This window comes from Pseudopipra pipra, chromosome W (genome assembly GCF_036250125.1).
Source record: "Pseudopipra pipra isolate bDixPip1 chromosome W, bDixPip1.hap1, whole genome shotgun sequence".
Lineage (NCBI taxonomy): Eukaryota > Metazoa > Chordata > Aves > Passeriformes > Pipridae > Pseudopipra > Pseudopipra pipra.
In genome coordinates this window covers 30,444,003-30,466,331 of record NC_087580.1, presented here as the reverse complement: position 1 = coordinate 30,466,331, position 22,329 = coordinate 30,444,003, and the positions used below count along the sequence as shown (strand labels likewise).

The following is a 22,329-nucleotide window of genomic DNA, read 5'->3' as shown; positions in this document are numbered from 1 at the left end:
GGAGTGCTGTGTCCAGTTCTGGCCCCTCAGTGCCAAAAGGCCCTTGAGGGGCTGGAGCGTGTCCAGAGAAGGGAACGGAGCTGGGGAAGGCTCTGGAAAACATGTCTGCTGAGGGACGGCTGAGGGAACTGGGCTTGTTGAGCCTGGAGAAGGGGAGGCTCAGGGGGGACCTCATTGCTCTCTGCAATGACCTGAAAGGAGGTTTTAGTGGGGTGGGGGTTGGTCTCTTCTGCAAAGCTTTTAGTGACAGGAAGAGAGGAAACGGCCTAAAGTTGCATCAGGTGAGGCTCAGATTAGATATTCCAAAACCCTTTTTCCACTGAGAGAGTGTTCAGGCATTGGAACAAGTAGCCCAGGGAGGTGGTGCAGTCTCTGGAAGTCTTCAGGTGTGTGGTGGGTTGACCTTGGCTGGACACCAGGTGTCCTCCCAGCCACTCTATCACTCCTCTTCCCAGTGGGACAGGGGAGAGAGTAAGGTGGGAAAAAAACCCAACTTGTGGGTTGGGATAAGGCAGTTTATTTAAAGCAAAAAGTAAAGCAATGCTTGAACACGCAGAATCAAAAGACAGCAGGGTTTGTTCTCTGCTTCCCATGAGCAGCCATGGTCGGCCACTCCCGAGGAGTCCGCAGGACTTGGGTCCGCAGGACTTGGGTCCGCAGGACGGTTCCTCAGCAGGCAGCCATCAGACAATGAATGCCCCCCTCCTGCTCCCTGCCTCAGCTTTTAGAGCTGAGCTGACCTCCCATGGTCTGCAATGTCCCTTGGGTCAGTTGGGCTCAGCTGGCCTACTTGGGTCCCCTGCCAGGCTCTTGCCCTCAGCTAAGGAAGGGATGTCCCAGTGTTGGTGCTGTGCTCAGCAGTGGCCCAAACACTGGGGTGTTCTCAACCCCCTTCCAGCTGCCAATGCCAAGCCCAGCCCTGGGAGGGCTGCTGTGGGGAACTGAACTGCAGCTCAGCCAGACCCAACCCAAATATCTATGGCACATATTCTATAGAATCCATCCTTAGGTGTTGTATGAGAGATCTATAAGATATTAGAAATAATAAGAAATAATAAGGCAAGTGTCCTCCTTAGGGACACACACACAGTCCCCCAAACTCCTGCCTGGGTTTGTTCCCTGGGGGTCTCTGCAGCAGCAAGCACAGCCCCACACTGACTGCTCTGGGCTGTGCAGGCATTTGTGGTTCTGCCTGTCCCACACACCCCCAACCTTGGGATGGATCTGGATGTGACTGGATGTGATGTCACAGGGGAGATGTGATGTCATATGATGGATGTGATGTCATAGAGGAGCCTTGATGTCCCAACAAGGATGTGATATCACAAGGGACCTGTGATGTCAGAGGGGAGGACTTGACGTTGCAGGGTTGATATGATATCACAGGAGAGATGTGATGTCATATGATGGATGTTACGTCATAGGGGAGATGTTATGTCACAAGAAAGATGTGATGTCTCAGAAAGGATGTGACATCATGGGGAGATGTGATGTCAAAAGAAGGATGTGATGTCACAGGGAAGGTGTGATGTCATACTGGAGCTATGATGTCATTGGTAATGTGATGTCATAGGGGAGGATGTGACATTACAGGGGAGGATGTAACATCACTGAGATGATATGATTTCACAAAGGAGATGTATTGTCATATGATGGATGTGATGTCACGAGGAGTATGCGATGTCTTAGGGGAGCACATGATATCACAGGAATGATATGATATCACAGGGCAGATGTTATGTCATAGGCGAACTGTGATGTCACAGGGACGCTATGATGTCAAAGGGAGTATGTGATGTCATAGACGAGCACTGGATGTCACAGAGATGATATGATATCACAGGAGAGGTGTGACATCATATGCTGGATGCGACATCATAGGAGAAATGTGATGTCATAGGGAAGATGTGATGTCACAGGGAGGATGTGATGTCACAGGGAGCTGTGATGTCACAAGGAGGATTTGATTTCATAGGGGAGCTGTGATGTCACAGGGACAATGTATGTCATAGGAAGGATGTGATTTCACAGGGCAGGTGTGATGTCGTAGGGGACATGACATCACAGGAATTATATGATATCATAGGAGAGATTTTATGTCATATGATGGATGTGATGTCATAGGGGAGATGGTATATCACATGGAGGATTTGAGGTCACAGGGGAGCTGCGATGTCACAGGGAGTATGTGATGTCAGAGGGGAGGACGTGATGTTGCAGGGATTATATTACAGGAGACATGTGATGGGATATGATGGATGTGATGTCATAGGAGAGATGTGATGTCATAGGAAAAGATGTGATGTCACAGGGGAGCTGTTATGTCACAAGGATGATATGATGTCACAGGAAAGATTTGATGTCACAGGCACGATGTGATGTCATAGGGGAGATATGATGGCACAGGAAGGATGTGATGTCACAGGGGAGCTGTGATGTCATAGAGAGGACGTGACGTCACACGGATGATATGATATCACAGGAGAGATGTGTTGTCATACGATGACTGTGATGTCATAGGGGAGATGTGATGTCACAGGAAGGATGTGATGTCACAAGGTCGATGTGATGTCATAGGAGAGCTGTGATGTCACAGGGAGAATGTAATGTCACAGGAAGGATGTGATGTCACAGGGGAGATGCGATGTCACAGGGAGCATGTGATGTCATAGGGGACCATGTGATGTCACAGGGAAGGGTGTGGTGTCAGGGGGGTGACGTGATGTCACAGGGATGATATGATATCAGAGGAGAGATGTGAAGTCACAGAAAGGATCTGACATTATAGGGGAGATGTTTTTGAGGTTATTACTCTGTAGCTTAGTATGGATGTCTCTTCCTCCTCTGTGTCTTTTCATGTTGCTGTAGGTAGAAAAAAAACCTGCACATCTCCTTTTCATCATTTGAATTGGAACTACATACTCCAGGTAATGTGTTTGGGCAGCACTTACCTAGCCAAAGAAAACAAATCAATATTAGCCCTGCTGAGGAGTGTCAGAAGTATCCCAGATGTGTCCATTCAGCTTTGCTCCATCACACACTCTTTCCTTAAAGAACTGGTCAAGCTGTCACAAAATGTCGTGTTGGCTCCAGTGAGATTCTAATGGGTGTGATCAGAGATTGATGGCTTTGGCAAGTGAGAATGAGAACATGATGTGGAGTTGCTGTCTCTTGTTTTGAATGTCCTCAGAAATAAAACTCCAAACAAAGAAACAAAAAGGAAATAAAAATTTTAAAGAAAAGTAAAAATAATTAAAAAATTATAAGCCAGTTGTTTGCGTGTCTCCCCCCTCCAAGCCAGCTAGACATGAAACAGTTTAAAGTCCTGTAGATGTAGAGATGAAAAAGTCATATCTAAAATGTAGTGCTAGCTTGTTCCTGAGCATTTCCAAAATTCCTTCCCAGCAGGTGCCAGGGTGGGTGGGCAGGAGGTGACTTGCTGTATTCAGACCATTCTTGTACCTGTGACTGCTGCTCTTTCACCCCTTTCCCCCTAATTCTGGGTTGGTTTCTAGAGCTGTGTTTGAAAAAAAAAAACTTTTTTCAATCTCACATGTGAATATTTTTAAAGAAATAAAAGACACAAAAATCTAGTAAAACCAATATTTAACAAAATGGTGAAATCACACTCCTTTATGTACTCTGAGCACTCTGCTACTGGCAGTTTGTGTAGTTCTCCATATACTGGAAATGTAACTAAGGATCAAGAAATTTTCTGTATATTCTTTATTTCCTTTTAGTTTTTTTTTTTCTCTCATCAAATTGGCTGCAGGATTTGGTCCTGTCTTTGTGGAGGATGAATGCCACTGTCTTTTTGTTTGATATTTTATTGCTCAGGGGGACTGTCAGTGGGAGAAGTGGTGGGAAGGATCTTCCACTCAGGGGCTGGAGCTTCAGCTTCTAAAGAAGGCTGTACTTAATCAAAGAGCTGCAACTCAGGATTTCTCCCAGCCTTCCAGAACTTTTCATTTAGCCAGCTGAGAGTGCCCAGGGCACAGCCAGGTTAATGTTTAACTCTTCCAACACTGTGCTCATCCCGAGGATATCCTGTCATCCTGAGAAGGAGGAAGGGAAATGCTGTGCCTGTTCCCTAGGGCTGGGCAGGAAGCAAAATCCTCAAAGCCCTGGCCCTTCTGAAGGAGTTGATCTTGTGTTATTCCTCAGTAGTCAGCACTGAAAATTCTGTATCTGAGACACTGAATGAAAAGGAGAGTTGCTGAGAGGCTTGTTTGGGGGAGAGTATTTTTTTCGTTTGTTTTTGTGGGGGTTTTTTAGTGCCAAATGAAGGTTGGATCATGAAAATCAGTCTTGTTACAGACAAAAATTGTAAAGGCATTTAAACGCTTTCAGATGCTGTAACCATTTTCCTTCCTTTCACTTTCTCACCCCTTGCAAATCAGAGACAGTTCCTAGAGGACAGGAGAATAAAATAAACAAAAAAAAGAAATTTTTTTCTACTCTTGAGGCCTGTGTCAGGTCTGTTTTGAATGCATTTGAATCCTACTGCTTCCATGCTATTTTTCAAGTAGCACCAGATAAATACCTATGAACTGCTGAGATGAGAGTGATCATTCTTACTTCACAAAATGTTTCTCTTTTTTTTTTTCCCTATCCTGTGTCCCTTTTTTGTTTTGTGCTATGGAGTGACTATATTTTTGTTCTAAGCTGCTGTTTTGGGTACAACTAATGTCAAGCAGCAAACCTGTAACATGCCAGAAACAGGCTACAGTGGGTTGAAGACACAGCTTATGTTTGATGGTGTGTAAATACAGAGAGTTAGTTGGGTTTATCTGATAGTCTGGCAGAAGGAGAGAGGAGCAGGACAAACTGTTTTCAGTAACTGTGCTGTTCAGACCCCTGATAAGATGGAGAGTGCTTTGGAACTACTGATATGCTTTGAATAAGAAAAGAATAATCACATCCATTGGCACTGGCTTATCAGGAAGGAAGTAAAATGCCAGCACTTTTACATGAGCAAAAGGAAATGTTTTAGGCACTTTGGGCCATTTTCCCCTTGAAATTAAATAGCAGGGTGCTTTTGAGTGTGCTGTAAGGAGTGGAAGGATTTATTACCTTGACAGAATGACAGGTGAATGTGTTCAGAGAGGAGTCCTCAGCAACAGTAACAGCTCTTTGGATCAGTGGCCACATCTATTCCTGCTTTTGGTAGAGATTCAGGAATTCTCTCCTTTCTTTCTCCCTGAAGTGCAGTGGCTCCCTTACAATGTGCAGTTTTTCAGAGTGTAACACACTTGTGCATTTTGTAATATCCTGGCAGCACGTTTGATATTGGGGGTGTAACAGGCTGTTCATAAAATAATGCTGGATCATTGACTGGTGTGTCCTCTGCCTTCAGTCCCTGGGTATTTTCATGTTCCAAAAAGAATATATCTCAGCCTGTACTGGGAAGGGAAGGTGTGATTCACCATTAACTTACCCCAGCAGGCATGAATCATGCTCAGATGCACTATTATCTTCTCAAAGTTGACTGATTTTTATTTCTGTACCTTTTCAAAATTTATTTCTAGGTTCTTTCACATGCTTACAATTAATTTTGGGATATTCAAATTCAATGAATGGTAGTGCAAGAACACATTTGATTGATTTTGGATTCTAATTGATTCCTGTCAATGAGATCCCTGTGACACTCTGAAATCAATGATATGTGATTCAACCAAGCAACACTGTTCTGTACATTAGGTAGCAGTCGGGAATTTAGGAACTAAATGTTCACAAGCTATAAATGGAGAAAATGTTTAGATTTCAATAGCCCTTTGTTTGGCATTTATTCACCCAAATATGTTTCTTGGGAAAGTTAGTTTTCCAAAGGGCAGGCTTTCAGTAAAAGAAAGGTCATTGATTTAAGGTTTATTAAATTTTAGCTAAAAACAACAGGCTCTATTTGGGTGTAAAATAATTTAAGTATTTCCTGCAGGCAACCTTCATGCTTTAGAGCTGTTGCTCAAAGGTTTCATTCTTCTCTGAAGATGTCAACTGTAAATATAAAAATGCCTCACTGAAAATGTAATGGTTCAAAGATTCTAACTGAAATAAAAATTCCTGCCTGGGGAAAGCACTATAATCAAAATAAAGTGCTCTTAACTTTTTTTTCCTGTGGAGGCTACACTTGAAAAGAGTGCTTCAAGGCAGCAGGGTTGGTAGGGAATGTGAATTTTTATTAATTTATTTATCTACTCTCCCCCACAGATGATGATAGTCCAGCTTTGGAATCAGCAACACACTGCAGCCACTAATACAAGGCAATATGTGAGCTGCTGCTGCTTCCAAAATGCAGTATCCTGGCATTTCAGTCAACTTTATAATCTGGCAAAAACCCACTTGGCAATATTAAGATCTAGCTTCTGAAGCACTTTTATTTCTGAAAGCTTTTGATGTCTTTTTATATCTCTTTAGCATATATTAAATTTCTTGGGAGCAGTGGTCAGGATGTACACTTGATGGATGACTGGAGTGGGGAGTCTCCCCCCACCCCCCACTTTGTTTTTCCTCCCCATTAATTTTAAAAAGAGGTGTGATAATTGTGCATTAGGTAATGCTGGAACATGAATCCTGCAGATGCAGCTGTTTGACACCATTAAGGTGGGGGGTTTGTACCATTGTTAGGGAAGTTAGCAGAGATTTTCCAAGCTGAGAAGGACAGCCTGCTGCCAAGCTCTGGCATCTGTCTTAACAAATCTTTTGCTTCAAGGATGCCCTGAGGGAAATGATGACTGGATGCTTTTCTGAAGCCACAAAGGGCCTGTTTTCTCTTCCATAGCATTCAGAATGGGACTCCTTGTTCCAGCCTGCCTGCTCAGGGTTTTGTGGTGCTGGGTTAAGGGTTTCATGTGGTTTTTCTCCTGGGATAAAGTTGTGTACAGTGAATATTGGTTATTCATCCCATGTCTTGAATTTGACCCAGAGTCTGTGCAAATGAGGAATGCATTGAAACAAAGTCAGGGATCCTTCAGTGACTTGTTTTCTCTGAGTTCAACCTTCTGAGACCTCTGATGAGTCTGGCAGGGCAGTGCCTGTGTGCAGAGGGGCAGGGAACAGAGTCCCAGCACAGCAGCAGTGCCAGGGAGCAGCAGCATTTGGCCTGTTGAGAGCTGCTCTTTTTCTCCTGCCACCCTCCCCTTCTGGGCCTCGGCTGAGGCCTCAGTGCTCTGGCCCTTGGTCCCTGGGCTGGGCTGGGTCAGTCCTGTGGCCATGGCACTGCTGGCATGAGCTGGGCTCCACTGCACTCTTTCCACCACACAAGGGGCTCCATTTGCTCCGGGCACAGCCTGAAGCCTCAGCTCTTCTTCTCCAGGGCTCTCAAGAACAAGGCCAAGGAGCAGACTCTCCAGAGGGTCCTTGCCTTGCTGGTTTCTCCCTGGAGTCCGTGTGCTGCCCTCAGGGTCCCACTGTGGGGGTTGAGGGGCTGAGGCTGCTCCAGCTGGTGCTGGTGGTGGCCAGTGCCCCTGGAGATGGCAAATGGGGCCTGAGGAGCCCGGGGCTGATTCTCTGCTGCTGTGCTGGGGAGCGGGGCTGGCCCTGGGGCTGCAGGAGCTGCCTGAGCTGAGGATGTGCTGAGCATTGCAGACCCAGAGGGCCTGTCCCTGAGCTCCATGGCCTCCATGTCCTGCTGCAGGGCCAGACCTGAGTGTGCTGCTCTGCTGGGCTGGGGCAGGGGCAGGGAGATGGGGGGACCAGGGAGGGGCTGGACTGGGCAGTGCCAGGGAGGGGAAAACCCCAATGTTGAGCTGAAGTGTGTGAGTGGGCAGGGTGGGGGCTCTGCCCCACCTAGGGCACCTCTGGAGTCAGCGTTTCCTTTGGCAGCACACCTTATCTAAGACCAAATAGTTTTCCAATGTTGGCTTTCCCCCCTCTTTCCCAAGGTTTTCTTTTTTGTTTTTTGTTCCCCTGAGGAGAAAAGGGGGAATAGAAGCACATGCTGATCTCTGTTTTTATCTGTATACAAAAGGGAGCTGGGGTGGGGAGGGAGGGGGGAAACAAAGAGATTTCTCTCTCTATTATCTCTCTTTTATCCCATTCCCGCCTCCCTCGCCACACCCCGGGCGACTGTTTCACCGCCGCCCCTCCTCGCCCGTCCCGCGGGGCAGCTCTTTTAGCTCCGGGGCGGCGGAGACTCCCCCGGCGCGGCCCTTTGGTTTTCCTTGGTTTATTCTCCGGAGCTGATTCCGTTCCGAGCTCGCCCCCCCTCTCTGGCGACCCCCGCCAGGGCCCGTCCCGGGGCGGCTCCTTCAGTGCCACGGGCGGCGGGGACCCCTCGGGGCGGCTCCCCCAGGGCCCCGCCCGCCGCCGCCGCTCCCCGGGGCCCTCCCCGCTTCCTGCCGGGATCGGACACCGCCGGCGGCCCCGGCCCTGCCGGGCTCCATCAGCCTGAGCAATTGCTGCCAAGGAGGGGCCGGGGGCTTCCTCTTGGCCTTCGTCTCCCTGGCGCTGGGGCTCGGCTTCTACCTGCGCCAGAAGGTGAGGGGGGTCCCAGGGGGTCGTGTGTCCCCCCAGAGCGTCTGTGCCCCCCCGGGGACCCCCCACCCCGGTGTCACCCCCTTTTCTCACCCCACAGAGCTCCTGAGCCGGCGGCGGCCGCAGCCCCTCCCCGGGGCCTCGGGCCCAGCCTGGACCCCCCCTGTCCCCGTGAGGATTTTGGGGGGGTCGTGTGTCCCCCCCTCCCCTGCTGCCACTCCTGATCCCAGGAAAGCTTCCCAGTTCTCCCCAGTCCCGGTTATTTGGGGGCAGTGGGGAAGGGGCTTGGGGGAATCCCAAGGGGTGGAGCCGAGTTTGGGGGGGGAAGAACAGGCCCCGGGATGGATCGGGAATGGGGACCCCCCTGTGTTCCCCCCTGTCAGCCCGCTCTGGGGGGCTCTGGGAGGGCACCTGCCCCTCAATAAGGCACCCAGTACACTTTGAAAGGTGCTGGGAACACCCTAAACCTCCACACAGGCTCTGCAGGACTGCCTAAACATACTCAAAGCCCACCCAGGACCCCACCCAACCCCTTCTCTGGGGGGACTTCTCTGGGCACTGGTGGTGCTGGGAGCCCCCCCGGCTGCGGGTGAGGAGCTCTCAGGTGAGCGGGTGGTGGGAAGGGGGCAGTCAGTGGGAAAAGGGGGGTCAGAGGGGATAAAGGGGTGGTGGGACCCCAAACTGAGTGGGAGGGGAGTGGGACCTCCCAAAGGTGGAGGGGGGAGGGGCTCGAGGTTTGGGGGATGATGGGAAAGGGTAAGAGAGGTCATGAGAGTGGGGAGAGGGGAGGGTGGGACCCCCAAACTGAGCATGAGGGGGCTGGGGAGTGGGGGATGATATGGAAGGGGTAAAAGAGGGGGGAAAAAAGTAGGGATTGGGACCCCAAAAGTGATCCTGGTTGGTCTGGGGATTGAGGGGACCATGGAAAAGTGGAAGGAAGAGGGAGAAGGGTGGAAAAGGGGGGGGAATGTGGTGGGTCTGACAATCCCATGGAGGTTTTTGGGCACCAGGTTTTGAAAAACATAGTGGTTCATCTGAGTTCCCAATGTACTGTGGGGTGCTGGGGGCTCCTGGATCCACTATCAGCCTTGAATCTTGCAAACATTTTAAGTTTAGAGGAATGGGAGAGGTGTGACTGAACTTTTGTCCCGCAGGTTTTAATGATGGCAAATCAGATCTATTGACAGAAATCAATTTATTTAGGGTTCCAAATGATCAGACAAAAGATCTTCATCAGAATTATTTACTGCACAATACAAACACTAAAACTACCAGGAGTACAGGATAAGATAGGACAGTGCTCTACACTAAAGCAATTGTTGAAGCAATTCTACTCAAGCTGGCACAAAAGCAATAATTCTTAATTAGAGATGGATGGAACTCCACCAGACCAACGCTCGGGGGGAGATCTCTGCTCTCAGCCTCCAGGAGAGACCTGGAAGGTCTCCCCGACCAAGGCAGAAATCTCCACACCCCCCAAGAAAGGTTCTATTGGAAGAAGTTGCCCCTGGGAAAGGGGACTGGCCCTTTCTGGTCGAAAGGGATGGACTGACAGTCACTGGACTCCAGGGGTTGCCTCAACATCAGGGGCTTCATTCGGGGTGGAAGCAGCGGCCGAAGCTCTTCCTGCAGTCGGGGCACTGGTAGGGCTTCCCTTACTGGTGGGTCCGTTGGTGTTTGGTCAAGGCAAAGCTGTGGGTGAAGCTCTTCCCACACTCCCCACACTTCTAAGGCCCCTCCCTGGTGTGGATGCGCCGGTGCCTGACGAGGGTGGAGTTCCGGTTGAAGCCCTTCCCGCAGTCAGTGCAGTGGAAGGGCCTCTCATCCGTGTGCGTCCGCTGGTGCTGGAAGAGATTGGAGCTGGTCTGAAACCTCTTGCCACATTCCAAGCACTTGTAGGGTCGTTCCCCGGTGTGGATGCGCTGGTGGGTGCGGAGGGTGGAGGTGTCCCTGAAGCTCTTTCCACATTCTGAACACAAATAGGGCCGTTCCCCAGTGTGGATGAGCTGGTGGATGCGGAGGTCATAGCTCTGGCTGAAGCTCTTCCCACATTCCCCACACATGTAAGGATGTGCCCCAGTGTGGATGTACTGGTGGCGGCGTAGGCTGAAGCTCCGACTGAAGCTCTTCCCACATTCCAAGCACCTGAAGTGCTTCTCCCTGCTGGAAGGCTGCTCAGGGACCACCAGGTTGGAGCTCTGGCTCAAGCTCTGGTCGCCTTCCCGGCACAGGCTGGCTCTTTCCTCCTCAGAGCACCCTGGGATGGCTTTGGAACCCCTCCTGCGGGGGGATCTCCGGCCCTTTTCCTCCCCGCTGCCTTCCTGCGCCGGGGAGCCCTTCAAAACGGCCTCTCCCACCAGGGTCTCACGGGGGGATTTGTCCTCCGGGCTCTCCGTCCTCAGCTCGGGGCCTGGGGCAGGAAGCAAGAAGGACAGGGAGAGGATTTGCCTCCGGCCCACAGGGAAGGCCAAGGACATCCCCCCAACTCCGGCCCCGGCAGGACGGCGGCGCCAGCGGGGTTGTCCTGCAGCCGGGGCCATGCTCGGCTGACAGAGCCAGCACAACACCCGCCCAAAGGGACACTGACTTCCTCCTCACCTGCCTGGGGGGCCCAAGGCATCTTCCTCTTCCTCGCAGCCTCCTCCTCCATCCGCCCAAGCTTTGGGAAGGACAAATCCTGATGGGGGGGAAAACAAGGGCTGAGCGCGTTGGCTTGGGAGTTCCTCCTGCCCAAGTCCATTTCTAGAACTCACCGGGCATCCTGTGTCCATAAAAACCTCCCAAACACCAAGATTCAGCCCAGAAAAACCCAAACTAACAAGATTCAGGCAAAAAAACCTCTCAGAAATAGTGAGATGAACCCCCCACAAACTGCAAAAATTTGAGATTCAGCTAAAAAATACTATAAAATATCAAGATTCAGCCAAAAATACTCTCACAGGAGTTCCCCCTTCTCTGGTCTCTCCCGTCTTGGCTTTGGAGGGTCACCCCTCTCTGCAGTGCTGGGGGTCCCACTTAGGGATGCTGGGAGTGTTGGGGGTCCCAAGGGTCCCTTCTCCTCTGACTGTCACCTTCAGGGTACTGCGTTCTCAGACATTCCCCCTCTCCAGGTTCTCCACTTTGTTGTCCCGGGGATCCCAGGGGTCCCCACTGTCCAGGCTTCCCCTTCTCTGCACTTTCTCTCCAGGTTCTTGGGGCTCTCTCAGCTCCCCCTCTCTCCAGCCTCCCCCACTCTCCAGGGATCAAGGCATGGGGACACCGAGGCTCCCCCACGGCAACCCCGCGCCCGCTCTCCCTCCTCCCCTTAGCGCCCTCTCCCACCCCTTTCCCACCTGCCCCCGAAACCCAGGCTCCCCCCAGCTCCCTTTTGGGGTGACCCACCCGCTCTTTTCACTTCTCTCTGTACAAAATTGCTTCCCAATATCCAACCTAAACCTCCCCTGGCACAGCTCAAGACCCAGCTCTCTTGTCCTACTGCTGCTTCCTGGCACAACAGCCCCACCCCCACCTGGCTCCAACCTCCTGGCAGGGACTTGCAGACAGTCAGGAGGTCTCCCCTGAGCCTCCTCTTCTCCAGCCTCAACACCCCCAGCTCCCTCAGCCTCTCCTCACACCACTTGGGCTCCACTCCCTTCCCCAGCCTCGCTGCTCTTCTCTGGATCCTCTGACCCCAAAAACGCTCCCCCTCCCATAGAAAGGCCAAGGGCATCTGGGGATACATTGGGGACTTTGGGGGGCTTTGTGGGGCACTGGGTCATTACTGAGGGATACTGGGACACACTGGGGGGAACCAGAGGGCATTGGGAGGACTGGGGGGCTACTGAGGGACACTGAGAGGGCACTGGGAGGGACTGGGGGGGAACTGGGGCACACTGGGGGCACTGGCAGAGAACTGGGGAGTTACTGGGGGATTACCAAGATACATGGAGGGACACTGGCAGGTTACTGGGCCATACCGGGGGTTACTGGGTGCTCACTGCAGGATCACTGGGCCATACTGGGGGGCAGTGGGAGGTCACTGGGACACACTGGCTGGTCACTGAGGGGGTTACTGGGCCATACTGAGGGTAACTGGGAGGTCACTGGGATATACTGGGGGCACTGGGATCCCCTTACCCGGATGTGGTACATCTCCCCCCCAGGATTTTGGAGGACATCCCTAGGACCCCTCCCCTGGGGGCTGGGGTACTCCTTGAACCCACATCTGGGCTTTAGGGGACCCCCTAAAATCCCCTCAAAACCCCTGAAATCCCCCCCTCGACCCATCGAAACCTCCTCAAGGGCCCCTCATCCCTCCCCAGCACCCCCTAAACCCTCTCAGTGACCCACAAAACCCACCTGAGACTCCCCAAGGCCATTCAGGGACCCCCAATCCCCCCCATGGGCCCTCCAAACCGTCTGGGACACCTTAAACCCCCTAGAGACCCCAAAACTGCAGAAAAGGTCCCTGCAAAGCCCCCCCGGACCCCTAAACCTACTCAGAGACCCCCAAAGCCCACCTGGAACACCCCAAATCTCCTCAAAAAAAAAACAAACCAGAACCCTAAGAGACCCCCAAGCCTCTTCAGGGACCTTCAACCTCCCCCCTGAGTCCCTTCAGGGACCCCTCAAAACGTCCCCGGGAACCCCCGAACCACCCCCGCCAAACCCTCCCGAGCCCTCCAGCCTTTCCACCCACACCCGCGCTCCCCGCAGCCCCCGAGGGGATCCCCAGACCCCGCTCTCGCCGCCCCCCCGCCAACTCACCCAGCGAAGTGCAGCGGCCGCAGGCGAGTCCTCCTCACTCCCGACCACGAGGCCAAAATGGCGCCCGCTCCGTGCGCCCTCCGCCTTTACAGACCCGCCCCGCAGCCAATCAGCGCGCGGCCACGGCCCCTGCCCGCCCTTCGCCACGCCCCCACCTGCGCGGTGCATTGTGGGAGTTGTATTCCCTGCGGTGGGGGAGGACCGGACTTGTTGGGGTTTAGTTTTTCTGTCTTCTTTTATTTTCTCTTTATTATTTCTTTCTTTTCTTTCTTTTTTCTTTCTTCTTTCCTTTTTCTCTTTTTTCTTTCTCGTTCTTCTTTTTTTTCTTTGTTCTTTTTTTTCAATTTTTTTTCCTGTTTTTTCTTTCTTGTTTTCTTTTTTCTCTTTTCTTTTTTTCTTCCTTTTCTTTGTTTTTATTTTTCTTTTTCTTTTTTTTTCCTTTTTCCTTGTTTCTTATACATTATTTTCTATCAGTTGTACTTTCAATCAGTTGTACTTTCAAGGAAAATGTAAACACATATCAAAACAATCTCTAGGTACATATCTTACAACAACAGGTAATCTGCCATTGTTCCAGGTTTGTGAGGATTCCCAAGATCACAAACACTGAGACACCAAGGGTGGAAGTGAAGCAACTTTATCCTGTCCCTTGCCACAGCCTTCAATCCACACCCAGCCCTGGATTTCTGCAAAGCCCCTGGGCAGGAGCAGGAGATGGAGCTGGTGCTCGGCGGGAGGGGCAGCAACAACAAACCTGTGTCTTTGGCACAGGGGAAGGAATTTAGTGCTTGAGGGGTTACATTCCACAGGCTCCCCTGGGGATCAGCTTATGCTCGGACAGTAAGAACAGCAAGAACATTCCTAATAAAAATGCCAGAGGGAAGGGAGCGGAGGGGGAGCAGGGGCAGGAAAAGGAAGCAGAGCGATGGAAGATGGGCTGGGGCGGTCGGGGCTGGGGGAAGGCAGGCTGGACAATGCCTTGTTTGGTCCAGCAGCTGGACCAGCTCCAGGGCAGATGTCGGGGGAGCCTCTGCCACAGGGACATGGACAAACAGAGGCTACAAAAGCTCTCAGAGGGGTTGGGGGCTCTGGGCGGGGCTGCGCTCTCGCCTCAAGCCAGGATATCCCAGGGCAGTGGAACAGCAATTCCTGTCAGCTCCCAGCAAAGATTATTGGGGTTTGCACTGGGGAAAAATTGACGCTCCAGCTTCCTCTTCTCTTTTTAGAACTTTGAGCTTGCAGTCGGGTAGAAGGGCTGGTGGGGGAGTGGGAAGAGACCCATTTTGAGGGACACATCTCATCCCTCAGTTAGATGGAGCTAAACCCCTAATCTTGCTTAGGAATAGCTGCTGATGCTCAGTTGTCTTCTTTCCCTTCTGCTTCAGCGGGATATTACATTTCCCTGCAGTATTGGTGATAGAATGCTATGTCAGCTGGAATGGTTTGGTTCTTACAGAAAGCATAAATGCATTTTAAGGAAGGTATTTTTACATAGGTGAGGCCTCCAAAAAAAACCCCAAACCCCCAAAGGTAATATAAGTGCAGAATAAAGTGAACTTTGGAGTTTTCTTTTTAATTTTTGGGTAGAAAAGCCATCCCAGTTAGGGACAGCCATTTATTGCATTGCTGAAAAAAAAAAACCAGCCAACAAACAAACAACTAAAAAAAAGTAATCTGAATTTGTTCCTATTCAGATTTGGTTTTGATCATAAGAATCCTTCTAGTGAAAAGGGCTAATTTACTCTTTCTAGAGGAATGTTTTAAGTGTGATTATCATAATATCACAGCTGCTGACAAGGTCTAAAATAGGACACTGACCTTGAACGTATTCCTGTGTTTAGGATGTGGTGCTTAACATTCAAGAAACAATAGAACTGCAAATCATTTATTAAGGTATCATCTCAAAATGTTCACTCTTGCTCTGTAAAGACATGCCACAAGGATTGTAGAAAGCTTGCAGTACTCCATGAAATACATGTGGTATTTTATCAGTCTAAATATGCATAAGATTTTCAAGATTTCTGCTGGCAATACTCCATAACTAAAGTAAGTTTTCCCTTTGGTGCTGCACGAGTTTATGATTTAATTGTTACTGACATTCCACCAGTCATATCATTAGCTTCACCAAATGAAAGGGAAATAATCTGTATTAATTAAAGAGAGCAACTGAATTCCCTCAGTCATCTTATCCTTGGCTGTCTGAGACAGGAATGCACTTCAGCTTCCCTATAGAAACTTCCACTAAAAAAGAGCTTGGGGTGATAGTGAGAGATCCATATTGAAGGGTGTGCCTGAATTATCTTTGGGAAGGAGACCTTTTTTGGTGGATGACAGGCAATGTGCCTGTGGTTCCTTTTTTCTGTCTGAGTTTTTTTCCCTTTCTTTTTGTCAGAGGCTTTGGAAAAGGTGTTTTGTCAAGAGAATAATATTCATTTATAGCCATGTGAACGGTTTCTATCCTGTACCATTGAAGGCAGTCATTTAAATACCCATACCCATGCCCTTGAAATAAAACAAGGAGAAAATATGGAGTGTTTTTTTGAGACTAGATAAACTGAATGTAGTTCAGTAACACAGTAAGGCAATTGCTGTTATTTCACAGAGACATTTTTTTGTATGCTGGAACTGAGGGTAGCAGCAAAAGCTAAAAGCCTTGTTCTGTGTCTTTGTGAACACACTGTGGGTAAGTTCAAAGGAGCATTCAGAGGTTGTGTTGTGTGAGCTTTTTTCCCTCAGATCAAAACAAGGAGTAATTAATGCTAAATCCAGCAGATGGCTTTCAAGTAACAACTTGGTTCAGTTTGTCCAACTGTGTACAAACAGGTGAGGAAAATCTGGAACTTTAGAAGGGTTATTAGTTTTTTACCTCATTAGCAGGATATCCAGGGGTGCACCAAGTGCCTTCCAGTGAGGAACACAAGAGACAAGGAGACAGTGACAATATTGTTCTAATGTTAATCTCACTGGAGCACAGAATGAGGTCACATCTGAGTTATGTTTCTTAATTTAGTGATTGGGAATAAAGAGAAAATCACATATTTGATGACACTTAAGGATTTATTTCACACTCTTAACAACAAGGTATTTTGCAGCTGGACTTTGAATAAGGTTCCACGGTGTATTGCACATTTCTATCTCAACTTAACAGTCTACTTCTTCCCAAACAGAAATCTTGTAGGAAACAACTTGTACAAGAGGACTCTATTGTCATCTCCCAAAACCTTGCAGAGGTCCCAGAGATCTCTCAGGAAGGAATTTGGGGCCTCAAGCACATGACCCGTATATAGAGGCTGAGGACTCAGGGGTCAGTGGTGTGAAGATTGAGGACAGTAGAGGAACAGCCTGAGAGGTCTGGAAGGGGGGTGTCAGAGCTGGTGGAGCTTTTCTTCCTGTCAGAAAACAGCCTAAGAAAGAACTAGTGCCACCAAGGGCAGCTGGGGTGGCCGAGACTGGTGACAAGAAGTCAGAAATTTCCCTCCGAGGTCAGTGTTGTGGTGCAATATGTCACAAAGAAGGAGTCTGGATGAGCCCAAGGCTTTGTGTGTGCAGGAAGAGCCAGGGAGGACACAGAGATGTCAGTGCAGGAAGGTGCCAGCCAGGTGGGGCAGCCGGGGGGATGACGACAGCCTGCAGGGAAAGGGGCAGGGCATGGACACCGTAGGACAGCCTGGGCTGGAGAGGAGACAGGGATGGGGAGAAGCTGAAAGGCCCTGACAGAGCCACCTTCTGCAGGCCTTTGGCCAGGGCTGCTGTCTGTGCCCCTGATGCCAGGAGGAGGGGAGTGCCCCTTGCAGCCCTGGGGCCTCAGGGCCTCCTTGTCCCTGCTCAGCAGCCTGGCAGGTGCCACCCCATGGTCCTGCCCTTGGCATTGCACATCCCACATCCCAGTGCCCCAGGAAGAGCCCTGAGGAATGAGGCAGGGACAGGATCTGCCTTCCCAGGGGCTGGGGGTCAGGGCTTGGCCCTTTGGATTAAAGAAACAAGTCAAGGTTTATTCAGCATCAGAGCCACCTTTGCCTTGCTTGTCCATCCTTGTCATCACTGTCTGCAGTTTTCTGCTCTAACTGGAATCTGGGGACACTTTCACAGTCATGTCCCTCAGTGGGACCCATTAACTGTACAAGAAACTTCAGTATTTCAATCTCATTTTGACTTCTTGAGAACTTGTTTGAACTTACTCTCAGGGACTGAGTCTCATGTAAACAACACCAATCCCCCTGAGGGTCATGAAATGCCTGGGGCTGTTGCTGTGCTGCTGAGCTGGGCCAGGCTCCTGGCACACAGGGAGCTCCTGGCAAGCAAGAAGAGCTTCAAAGAAGCAGCTCTGCTGGTGAGCAGCTCCTCTGCACAGCCCAGCAGGGCTGAGGGCACTGCCTGCAGCACCGAGGGCACAAAAGCAAGGCAGAGAGAGGTTACACACAGCCTGGGCTGGGAGGGAAGTCAATAGGAAGATCCACTGGAGGAGGAATTTTTCCAGGCTTCCTCACAGTAAGTCAGCATGAAGGGCAATGTGTCTGCAGTTGGTGCAAAGATCTCCTAACGCTGGCACATCCCACTCCCTGCTGCACCATCCCAGGCACATCCCAGCAGGGTTCCCTTCTCCCCGGGATGGCTGCAGGGTTGTGAAGCCGGGCTGTGCCACCCAGGCTGCCCCAAGCTGTCCTGCAGAGCAGGGTCCTGCAGCCCAGGGCTGTGCCTGGGCAGGAGCTCTGCCACTGCCAGGGGCAGCTCTCAGCCGGGCTGGGGAGCTCCCTCAGGGCTGGGCAGAGGCTGGGGGTGGAAAGAGCAAAGCCTGGCAGGGCAGGGCAGGTTTCTTCTGCTATCGAGTGAGAGTTTTGTGGGTCACAGGGCTGCTCACAGAACCAGAGCACCCCAGGATATTTTCCAGGGGATACTTCAAGGGGAAGGTCCAAGGAGGGATTTCTCTCAAGCTCTCAAGCCACATGCCTGGTGGTTTGAGTTCCAGAGGGAACTCTGAGGAGCTGCCCAGGGCTGGGAACAACTTGCTGGCACTGCTGGTGTCTGGGAGGTGGCCCAGCTGGCTCAGGGTGATGCTGCCCTGAGTGCCCAGTGGGCTCTGCTCTGGCCTCTCCCAGCTGGACCCTCCCTGTGCATTTCCTTGGTTCTCAGCTTGCCCCTGGTCCTGAGGTTGTTCCCTCCTTCTCTCAGTCAGGCTCACTGGGGAGGGGAGTTCAAGCTACACAGTCCAACACTGATACTGGGATTCCCCTATGGCAGGTGTGTCCCTGGGAATGAGACATTCCAATTGTCCTCTGCCCTGAGGGGTGCGGGCAGTGAAGTCTGTGGGCCTGGTTTAGGAGCTCTTTTTCCCTCAATCAGACCCCATCTTTAGGACACTTGTCTCTTTTCTGAGGTTTCCTTCTAAGGTGGGAGCTGGCCTGGAGAATGCAAATCATCCTCCCAGCACAGCTGTGTTCTCTGAAAGCCCCAGTGGAGAGGGGAAGAGATGCTGTGCCCATGCCAGGAGATGCTGTTGGGTTGGGGAGATGAGCCACGGGTGTCCTTGGCTCCAAGTGGGGTGCTGAGCCCTTGAGACAGGCTGAGACACTGAGGGGTGTGGGATGGATCCCTCTGCTCTCAACAGGGTCTGGTGGCTTTTCAGACCAAACTCGGAGTGTGATCAATCTCCATCTCAGGAAGGAGCAAACCCAGGGCAGCTGGAAAAAGAGAGAGGGACAGACCAGCTCCCCTCACTCTGCACTAAGCCCCAGACAATCCTCCTGCCTGGCAGGATCTGCTCTGTTCTCCCAGAGTGCATCAGAAGTGCTGAGGGGTTCTGACATCCAGGAAGACTCCTTAGAAAAGATGAATAGAGTCTGAAAACAATCCCAAACTTCTGAAACTGCCTTCTGCTCTCTTGGTTCTTTTTGGGAGTGCAGATGCTGACAAGCCCTTTTGCAGTGAAAGCAGTTTCATCTGACACAGCTGAACACCAGGAAGGGCCCCTGTGCCCACCATGCCCATGACCCCACCAGTGCAGAGCAGGGCTGACCCATCACAGCCAGTGGGCAGAGGGTCTGCTCCTCATGGAAGATGTAGTGAGCCCCAACCAGGGCTCCAGCCATGGAGCTGAAGAAGAGATTTCTAGAAAAGGAAAACCAATGGAGGAGGAGAGGGGTGTTGGAAAGTGGCTTTGATTTTTCTCAGAATGTTCTGCCCTAACTTATCACTGTTATTTCCTACTTAAACAGTGCCCCACATCTAGAGGCAACGAATGCCCAACAGCAGCTCCCTCACCCACTTCCTCCTCCTGGCATTTGCAGACAGGCGGGAGCTGCAGCTCCTGCACTTCTGGCTCTTCCTGGCCATCTCCCTGGCTGCCCTCCTGGCCAACGGCCTCATCCTCAGCGCCGTAGCCTGTGACCACCACCTGCACACCCCCAGGTACTTCTTCCTGCTCAACCTCTCCCTCACAGACCTGGGCTGCATCTGCACCACTGTCCCCAAAGCCATGCACAATTCCCTCTGGAACACCACAACCATCTCCTACATGGGATGTGCTGCACAGGTTTTTCTCCTCATATTCTTTCTTGGAGCAGAGTTTTCCCTCCTCACCATCATGTGCTACGACCGCTACGTTGCCATCTGCAAACCCCTGCACTACGGGACCCTCCTGGGCAGCAGAGCTTGTGCCCACATGGCAACAGCTGCCTGGGCCACTGGGTTTCTCAATGCTCTACTGCACACAGCCAATACCTTTTCCCTGCCCCTGTGCCAGGGCAATGCCCTGGGCCAGTTCTTCTGTGAAATCCCTGCCATCCACAAGCTCTCCTGCTCACACTCCAACATCAGGGAAATTTGGCTTATTGTGGTTAGTTGCTCTTTAGTATTTGGTTGTTTCATTTTCATTGTTTTCTCCTATGTGCAGATTTTTAGGGTTGTGTTGAGAATCCCCTCTCAGCAGGGACAGCACAAAGCCTTTTCCACGTGCCTCCCTCACCTGGCCGTGGTCTCTCTGTTTATCAGCACTGGCTTGTTTACTTACCTGAAGCCCCCCTCCACCTCCTTCCCATCCCTGGATCTGGCCCTGTCAGTTCTGTATTTGGTGGTTCCTCCAACACTGAACCCCTTCATCTACAGCCTGAGGAACCAGGAGGTCAAGGATGCCCTGAGGAAAATCATAACTGGGTGTTTTTCAGAAGCAATAAACTCTCCTTCTTCTGCATGTTATGGACATCATTAAAGGCCAATCCTGTTATGGATTTCATTACAGGCCCACCATATCTTCTCTATTCTTTGCTCCTGAGAGGGGTGGTATTTTTGTGAGAATTTGTTCACAACAAAAAATTTTTAAACACCATTTTTAATTCAGTGTTTGCCTTTCTAGCCTGGTCCACAGGCTGTACAAATTGTACTCACTGTCTGATTCAACCAAATAAAGAACTCTGCATTGGCTTGTTTGCCTGACATCTTTCCTCTCTGACTTCTCTGCAGCTGCAGGGTCGGGGCCTCTGTGCAGAGCTGGGCCAGAAAAGAGTCCCAGCAGAGCAGCACTGCCAGGGAGCAGCAGCCCTTCTCCTGCCTGGCCTCCTCTCCCTTCCCTTCCACACTGTCCTGCAGAGCCCTGTGTTGTTGGAGGCCTCAGTGCTCTGGCAGTCGGTCCCAGTCCTGCTGCAGGACTGTCCAGGGACTGCAGGCAGGGACAGCCACGGGCACTGCTGGCACAGAGCTGACCTCTGCAGCAGCACTGCCATCCTGCAGGGGCATCTCCTCAGGCCAGGGCCTGAAAGCTTCAATCTGCTTTCCGCTTTGCTCTCCAGGATGTGCCCAACACAACGCCCTGCAGAGGAAAACAGCAGTGACCAGCACAAGGGTGGGAGTGCTCAGGGTGGGGGCACCCAGCAGTGCCCTGGCACAGCCAGCGCCGCTCCCAGCACTGACCTCTCACCCCAGGCCATTGGGCTTGTTCTTCCCTCCAAGGAGGGACATCAAATGACCAGCTCAGGAGTCCATGTTTGCACTGCATGCACAAGACATGCCCCTGTGTCACGGCTTGGGGCTGGGGGGGTGGAAGGCTTAGACAAAGTTGATGGCAGAAGCCGTCTCGTTGAGCTACGAGGTGCAGAAAGGACCCCATTGCTTTCTAAATTCCTTCTCAGAGAGGAGCCTGGCTGTGGCTGGACCCAATCTCAGGCTCAGAGTTTGATTTTAATTGAAGGAATTCTAGAGGTGTGATTCAATCACTTTGTCCTGCAAGTTTTAGTAATGGCAAATCAGAAATATTTCTTTAAAATGAATTATTTATTATGTCAAATGAACAGAAAATTTACCAGACAAGTGAACAGACAAAAGACCTCAATCAGAATTATATACTGCACAGTATAAAAGCCAAAAAACTCCTAGCAGTATAGTGTAAGATAGGATATTGTAGTCTATCAAAGTCATTCTATTAAAGCAGTTGGATCAAAGCCAACAAAAAGAAACAATCCTGAAGCAGAGATTGAGGTAACTCACCCCACAACGATAGGGAGTAGTTCTATCTCTTTCACTTAACCCCTGGGCAGTGACCATGAAGAGCTGTCCCTGCTTCATGGCACAAGCTCCACACACTTCAAGGAAGTCTGTGGAAGAATCTACCACATGACAGTTGGATGGGGCTTTTAGTGTTATCAAGGGTTTGACTGCCAGACATATTTGCAGGCCAGGGAGCAGCTTCTCTGTCAAATCCTGCTTCAAAAAGCAGGATATGTGTTTGAAGTTTCAGGAACCATTTTGGGTTTAACACAATTCAACATTAAACACAGCACCTTGACACCAGCAGTAACTCACCACAGAGACCTTGAATTGTTTGCATTCTCTGATCATTATTTAGGTATTATCAGAGCAGAGCATCCTGCCAGAAACAGCCCCTCGATTCCATGAGGTTGCAAAACCTTTCAGAGTTCCTTTGGTTCCATGAGGCCCTGCAGTGTTAGAGTGGACCCTTGATTCCACGATGTTCCAAAGCATCCCAGGGTTCCCTTGGCTCCAAGAGGCTCCCCAGTGTCCCACCGGCCCCTGGATTCCATGAGGCCCTGCAGTGTCCCAATGGCCACTCGGTTCCAGGAGCCACAGCGGCTGCCGCCGGCGTCTGTGCCCGGAGCCGCCGCT

The 22,329-nt window shown here is 50.9% G+C and overlaps 1 protein-coding gene across 1 annotated transcript; it reads left to right on the top strand.

The window, feature by feature from the left end:
* The first annotated feature begins 19,453 nt into the window (after positions 1 to 19,453).
* Positions 19,454 to 20,422, top strand: LOC135404970 (olfactory receptor 14A16-like). The gene has a single exon (XM_064639693.1). It carries the CDS (start codon positions 19,454 to 19,456, stop codon positions 20,420 to 20,422), a length of 969 nt encoding a protein of 322 aa, XP_064495763.1.
* The last annotated feature ends 1,907 nt before the right edge of the window (positions 20,423 to 22,329 follow it).